This window comes from Carlito syrichta, unplaced genomic scaffold, assembly GCF_000164805.1.
Source record: "Carlito syrichta isolate Samal-C Ts95f unplaced genomic scaffold, Tarsius_syrichta-2.0.1 Scaffold307058, whole genome shotgun sequence".
NCBI lineage: Eukaryota > Metazoa > Chordata > Mammalia > Primates > Tarsiidae > Carlito > Carlito syrichta.
Genome location: NW_007251154.1, coordinates 87,426 through 94,398, shown reverse-complemented (window position 1 = coordinate 94,398; position 6,973 = coordinate 87,426). Strand labels below are relative to the sequence as shown.

Here is a 6,973-nt window from a genome sequence, read left to right as displayed (position 1 = left end):
CAAAAAAAAAAAAAAAATCAGCCGGGCATGATGGCATGCACCTGTGATCCCAGCTACTTGGGAGGCTGAGGCGGAAGGATCGCCTGAGCCCAGCAGGTGGAGGCTGCAGTGGCCGTGAGCGTGCCGCTGCACTCCAGCCTGGGCGCAGAGTGAGACTCTGACTTAAAGAGACCAATCCCTCGCTGAGCAGGAGGGGAAGGCCTGTCAAGCAAGGAGCAAGGAGGGCACCTGCAAGAGTTTGGGTGGGGCCTCCGTGAGGCCTGCCCAAAGCCCCCAGGGTCTGTTAACAGGTGACTCCTTGGCTGTCGGAGCCGATGGTCCCCTGGCCTGGGGTGGGGTGAGAAGCAATGCTGTGGGGCTTGGCTCCATGCTTCTGCAGAGGAAGGGTGGACTTTCTCCCTGCTTTGTCTGGCAGTCCTTGCTACTCAGGTTAGGGTCCGAGGGCCAGCGGGACCACACCACCGCTGGGGGCTTACAGGGCCACGGGTCCGACTCCAGGCTTCCTGAGCCGGCATCTGCATCTCACTGGGATTGCCAGACGCATCCAGGGCCGGCATCTGCATCTCACTTGGGATCGCCCATCTGGGTTCACGGCCTCTCTCTGCTCCCCCGACAGCGACTGGGTCCAGCCCGGCCTCAGCCTCTCTCCTCGCTGACCCGCCAGGCTCACGGCACCGTCCACCGCCCCCGCAGAGCTTCTAAAAGGGCGGCGTGGACACCCTCGCTCCCTACCCACAGCGCCCGAATTGAGATGTGCTCTTTTTCTGCTGGTCCAAGTGAACTCCACCTTGCTCTGGCGTCCTGAGCTCAGACGCCGGTACCGCCAGCCGTACCTGCCTGGTGGCATCTCCTGAGCCTGAGGTGTGTCTGCCTAAGGCCCAGGCCACCCAGCTTAGGGACTCTGGTTCTGACTCTACCCTATTCCTTCCTTCTGCCGCAGGCCTCAGTTTTCCCTTCCTGTAAAATGGAGTGGTTTCTATCCATAAAGGCTTCTGCAAATGCACTGAGTCAATCTTTTTGTCTTCAGCCCCGAAGGTTGGTCTCCATCTGCGTCTGAGAAAGGGGTCCCAGGAGCAGAGCCCAGGTCTGGAGGGTGAGAGGGTTTTAAGTCTCTCCCTGTCTTGAGGGAATGCTCTCTGCTCTGAGTCAACTTTCCTGGCCCTGATGTCTTAAGCTTACCATCATCTTCCATAAAGCGTAGATTAGGCCATTTTGGTCAATGCATATATACACAGTCCTCTGTAAGAACCCACTATCAGGCCGGGCTTGGTAGCTCACGCTGGTAGTCCCAGCATTTTGGGAGGCCCAGAAGGGTCAACTGCCTGAGCCCAGGAGTTCAAGACCAGCCTGGGCAACATAGCCAGACCTCATCTCTACAAAATAAAAAATAAAAAAATTAGATGGGTGCAGTGGCATGCACCTGTAGTCCCAGTTATTCAGGAGGCTGAGGCACAAGGATCTCCTGAGCCCAGGAGGTCAAGGCTGCGGTGAGCTGTGACCATGCCACTGCACTCCAGCCTGGGCGACAGAGTGAGACCTCGACTCAAAAAAATAAAATAAAAGAACTGTTGTGTAGTCTAGCCTTTACATGATCAGCTTCTCTTAAGCATGTGTGTAAGGACTACAAACCTACAAACAAGTTTCGACCTTTGCCCAGGTCAAATATAACTAAGAAGTTCAATTTGAGGCTGGGTATGGTGGCTCACACCTATAATCCCAGCACTTTGGGAGACCGAGGTGAGAGGATTGCCTGAGCCCATGGGTTTGAGACCAGCCTGGGCAACTTGGTGAGATCCCATCTCTACAATAAATCAAAAAATTAACCGGGTGTGGTGGCATGTGCCTGTAGTTCCACCTACTTGGAAGGCTGAGGCGGAAGGATCACCTGAGCCCAGCAGGTCGAGGCTGCAGTGGCCAGGAGTGTGCCACTCCAGCCTGGGTGAGAGAGTGAGACTCCGACTCAAAAAAATAAAAAAATTTTAAAAAGAAGGTAAATTTACACCTGTAAACATATCAGCAGAGCACCCTCAGTCAAATAGAAATGACTTTGAGACTATCTGCTGTTTTATTATTTTTTTGTAGAGACGGGGTCTTGCTATGTTGCCCAGGCCCCTGGCCCTAAGCAATCCTCCTGCCTCAGTCTCTCAAAGTGCCAGAATTACAGGCATGAGGCACTGCACCCCATCTGCTATTTAGAATAAGCTCCTCTCACCGGGTGCGGTGGCTCAAACCTGTAATCCCAGCACTTTGGGGGCCATGTGAGAGGACTGCCTGAGCCCAGGGGTTGGAGAGCAGCCTGGGCAACCTGGCGAGACCTCATCTCTACAATAAATCAAAAAATCAGCCGGGCGTGGTAGCGCGCGCCTGTAGTTTCGGCTCCTTGGAAGGCTGAGGCGGGAAGATTGCCGGAGCCCGGCAGGTCGAGGCCGTGCGCACTGCACTCCAGCCTGGGCAACAGAGCGAGACTCCAACTCAAAACAAAACAAAAGAATAAGCTTCTCCCTGCTGCCGGCCAAACCCCACCAGGCCTATGTCTGTCTAGCCTTCTTCACCAGGGGTCCACAGCCTTTCTCAACGGAAATCACCCACCTCCGTGAATCCGCTGAACAGAAAATGCCTGGTCTACTCTCAGGAGCGATGCCGTCCCCTTCCTGAGCAAACCACAGCAGAGAAGGCTGTCTCCCACAGGGGGGACCGAACCAGCGACAAAGGATGGAGCGGGCTGGGGGAGGGCCCTTGGCACCTTGGCACGGCCACCCGGGCCCCTCGGCCCACCCCCTCCCCCAGGAAGGGCAACAGGAAAACACAAGAACCTTTGTGGTTTTCTAAGAAGATGCTGTATTTAATGCCTCCCTTCCCCCCCACCCTCCGGCATCCTCAAGACGCTTCCCAGCAGAGTCAGGGCCGTGCCAGGCCCTTCCTCTTAAGGCAGGTGGTGTGGAGGTAACAAACATCAGACACAAGGCACGGGCCGGGCATGGCGGGGCGGGAGGGCGGGCTGGCTCCTAGTTGTTGGAGGGGAAGCAGGAGGGCTCTGGGCTGGCTCCAGCCTTCCGGTGCCACGCCAGGAGAGAAGGGTGGCAGCCCGGCTGGCCAACGGCAGCCCCAGCCTACGCCCCGGAGGCCTCAGCAGGCACCAGAAAAGGCAACAGCCCGGGGAGCCGGGATGGCACTCAGAAGCCACTGCCTATTCACGGCCCCTCCGGCTCCTTGAGGGCGGGGATGCCCCTCAAGCCCCAGAAGCGGGAGTGCAGAGCCCTCGGCTTGACCCTCCAGCTCCACCCACTGAGCCTGGCCTCCCACGAGGCCTTCCTCGCGGCAGGAGGCTCTGGGCTGCCTCCCCAAGCGGGCTCAGTACCCAGCGCACCATCATGAGTTCACAGCAGCCACGGGGGCAGCCGCCAAGCCCCCAGCCACAGAAGCACCCGGGGATTCTGAATGCAGGAGAGTGTGATGGCGGGGGACAGGAGGGGACATAGCCTTCGAAGGCCAAGGGTCATTTTCCCTGAAACCGCTCGCTTTCCAGTTCAACCTGCCCCTGCTCCCTTCCACTCGGGGTTGGTATCTCGGGTGATAGCCTCACCTCCCCAAGCCTCTTGCCCCACGCGGCTCCCTGGTCCCCAGGCCTGGTCCCCAGGCCGGGGTCTCACCCACACACACCTCTCCTCTTCTTCCAGGCAGGGCCGGGAGGCCGGAGCTCTTCCCGCAGGGCGACTGGATGGTGACTCGGTCTCCACTTCCCTTTCACCCCTTTCTGCCGGACCCTCCGCCTTCTCTTCTCATTCAAGGAAAACGGACCCATAGGTCCCCACCCCATCCTGCTTCTCCCCGTCCTCTCCCCGCAGGCAGGCCAGGGAGGGAGGAGGCTTTCTCCCTTGCCTCCCCGCTTGCCCCTTCTGCTGGGCTCGGTTGCCCAGCGCGGGGAACGCAGAGCCCGCTGACCCCACCGCCCGTTCCCCACCTCCCACCCGCTGCCATGGCAGGAATACGCTGCCCGTTCCAGTTGGAAGTAAGCGTCACCGGCAGGGGAAGGGTAATGCCCTCATCGGTGCCAGCTTGTGGTGGCCACCGGGAGAGAGGTGTCCGCATCGGTGCCAGCTTGCGGAGAGATGTGTGTGTCTCTGGAAGGCACAAGCCTGGGTGGAATGGAGAACTGCCCCACGTGGGGCCAGCTCCTCGGGAAGGGCCAGTGCCCAAGGGACACACCTCGACGCAGGTGTGGGCCTGAGGTCTGCAAGTGGGGACAGTCCCTCAACGCACAGTTTCACGCTCCTCTCCGTCAATGCCGCGTCTGGGCAGCAGTGTTGGTTTTCGGTTAGAAAAAATGAAAACCCCCAAGAAAAGAAGTCCACTAGCAGAGTGTCCAGTTGGGGGTCAAGGCTCCGGGGGAAGCCCTGGGTGGATGCTGGAATGCGCCTTCGAGGCTAAGGACGGAATGGCTCCAGCCGGTCTCGCCTCCTGCAACCTGTCCTTCCTGGAACCAGCGGCCCCTCCTGGCCTCTCTCCCAAAGTCCTCCCTCCTGGAGGCCCGGGGGGTGGGGAGGGGGACCTCGGCCCCCGTCTCCATGAGAGGACAGCTCCCGGTGGCCGGGGCGTCCGCTCCAAGGCCTCGGGGTGCAGCCATCGCTCTGCTTCCCTCCCCCCTGTCCCGAGCGGCGAGCGGGGGCCCTGGGGAGCCACAGCAAGTCAAGGAGCGGGAAGTGGTCAGTCCAGCGGGCCACTCCTCAGGACTACAGCGTCTTCACCGGGCGGCGGTTCCACATGCCTCGCTTGGAATGGAAGTGATGGAAGAAATTCCTGAGGGAGAGGCGCTCCACTTCCAGGCCTGCTTGGAGGATCCTGGGCGGGGGGGTGGGGGACGACACGACATTGCATCACACTCAGTCCCTTTCGGGCTGCTCCTGGCTTCCCACAGGGCAGGCGGGAGTGGGTGTGAGCAGCCAGTGTGGGCTCTGGGGCCACACGGTCTGTGTACTTCCAGGAGGAGGATAATAATTCTCTCTCTAGAGAGCACCATGGGAGATATTAATGACAGCGGGCAAGGAGGCTCAGCCTGTCATCCCACCTCTTTGGGAGGCAGAGGCGAGAGGACTGCCTGAGCACGGGGGTTCGAGATCAGCCTGGGCAACTTGGCGAGACCGCGTCTCAACAATAAAAATAAAAAAATGAGTTGGACGTCGTGTCACACGCCTGCAGCTCCAGCTACCTGGAAGACTGAGGCAGAAGGATCGCCTGAGCCCAGCAGGTCGAAGCTGCAGTGGCCATGAGCATGTTACTACACTCTAGCCTGGGCAACAGAGTGAGACCCCGACTCAAAAAAAAAAACCCAAAATAAAAACAAACCTAAAAAACTTTATGAGAGCCGAATGATCTAAGTTCCCATAACTTCCCCCTTGGCCACCTTTAATTCTCTTAGTGCCTTTGTCATCTTCCTTTTCTTTCTTCCCTCAAGGGGGGAAAAACACAAAATTGACCAAATTTTTTTTTGAGTTGGAGTCTCACTCTGTCGCCCAGACTGGAGGGCAGTGGCCACTCCTGGCCACCGCAGCCTCGACCTGCTGGGCTCCGGCGATCCTTCCGCCTCAGCCTTCCAAGTAGCTGGAACTACAGGCACGAGTTACCACGCCTGGCTGATTTTTGATTTATTGTAGAGATGAGATCTCGCAATTTCCCCAGGCTGGTCTTGAACGCGTGGGCTCAGGCCATCCTCTCACCTCGGTCCCCCAAAGTGCTGGGAGGACAGGCTTGGACCACCACACCTGGGCTAGACCTAGTTTTTAAGCCTCTGACACGGGGCAAGTTATTAACTTCTCTTCTGGACTCAGCTTTCCCATTTGGAAAATGGAGATAATTACACCCACCTCCCTGAGGTCTGGGGAGGAATAAATGAGGTAACACATGTGAATCACCTGCCAAGTACAGGTACCCTGTGACCGGTGGCTGCGTCTTGCTGTGTCTCCCGCAGAGAAGAGAGTGTCTTCTTGTCAAGGTTCCCCTCCCCCGGTGCCCTGTTCACCTCCTTTGCACACCATTCCAGCAATCACACCCTTTCTCACACCTTTTCTTCCCCGCTTAAGCTCAAATCTCAAGGTGTCATCCTCTTTTCCTCCCTTTCTCTTGGCAGCAAACTTTTTTTTGAGGTGAGGTTTCACTCTGTCACCCAGGTTGGAGTGCAGTGACACAATCCTAGCTCACTGCAACCTCTACCTCCTGGGCTCAGGTGATCCTCCCACCTCAGCCTCCCAACTAGCTGAGACCGGAGGCATGCACCACCACACCCAGGTAACTTTTCAATTTTCTTAGAGACAAGGTTTTGCTGTGTTGCCCAGGCTAGTCTCGAACTCCTGGGCTCAAGTGACCCTCCAGCCTCCATGCTGGGATTGCAAGCCTGAGCTATTGCACCGGGCCTAGAGAACTTCCCCAAAGAGGAATCTCCCACAAACACAGCCTCCACTTCCTCACCACTCACACGATCCTCGCTCTCCTACAAGCTGGTGTGCACCCCAACCTTGTCCCCTGCTAACACACCCACCCCCAGCCACCTGCCCTGCTGTGCTGTGTTCTTCTTCTCCAAGGCTTTTCTCCAGCCCCCTCTCCCCCCATCATTTGGCTTCCAGGGATCCAGAGCCTCCTGGGTGTCTTGTTGCCCTCTGATGGTCCTCACTGTCTCTTGTGCAGGACCCTGAGACTTTCCTGACCCTTTGCCTGTGTCTCCCCTATCCATTCCCGCAGTGTCGAATTCCCCCTCCAGGCAGGTGCAGAGGGGAGGAGAACATCACCCGGCTAGGGAGAACACAGCCAGCTTCTCCCCTCAGCCTCCCGAGTAGCTGGGACTATAGGCGCTCCACCACTCCCAGCTGATTTAAAAAAATTTTTTTTTTTGAGTTGGAGTCTCACTCTGTCGCCCAGACTGGAGTGCAGTGGCCGCTCCCGGCCACCGCATCCTCACTGCTGGGCTCCGGCGATCCTTCCA

General features: G+C 58.0%; 2 protein-coding genes across 2 annotated transcripts in view; one reads left to right on the top strand and one right to left on the bottom strand.

The window, feature by feature from the left end:
* Nucleotides 1-1,003, top strand: part of NINJ2 (ninjurin 2) — a 120,273-nt gene extending 119,270 nt beyond the window's left edge. The window contains exon 4 of the mRNA XM_008063815.2: nucleotides 617-1,003. The gene's annotated coding sequence lies outside the window, so the exon portion shown is untranslated. The remainder of the gene's footprint in view (nucleotides 1-616) is intronic.
* A 3,727-nt stretch (nucleotides 1,004-4,730) lies between these two features.
* B4GALNT3 (beta-1,4-N-acetyl-galactosaminyltransferase 3) overlaps nucleotides 4,731-6,973 on the bottom strand; it is a 63,467-nt gene continuing 61,224 nt past the window's right edge. Inside the window, exon 21 of the mRNA XM_021715400.1 lies at nucleotides 4,731-4,839. Coding sequence (XP_021571075.1) covers nucleotides 4,731-4,839 — 109 coding nt within the window. The remainder of the gene's footprint in view (nucleotides 4,840-6,973) is intronic.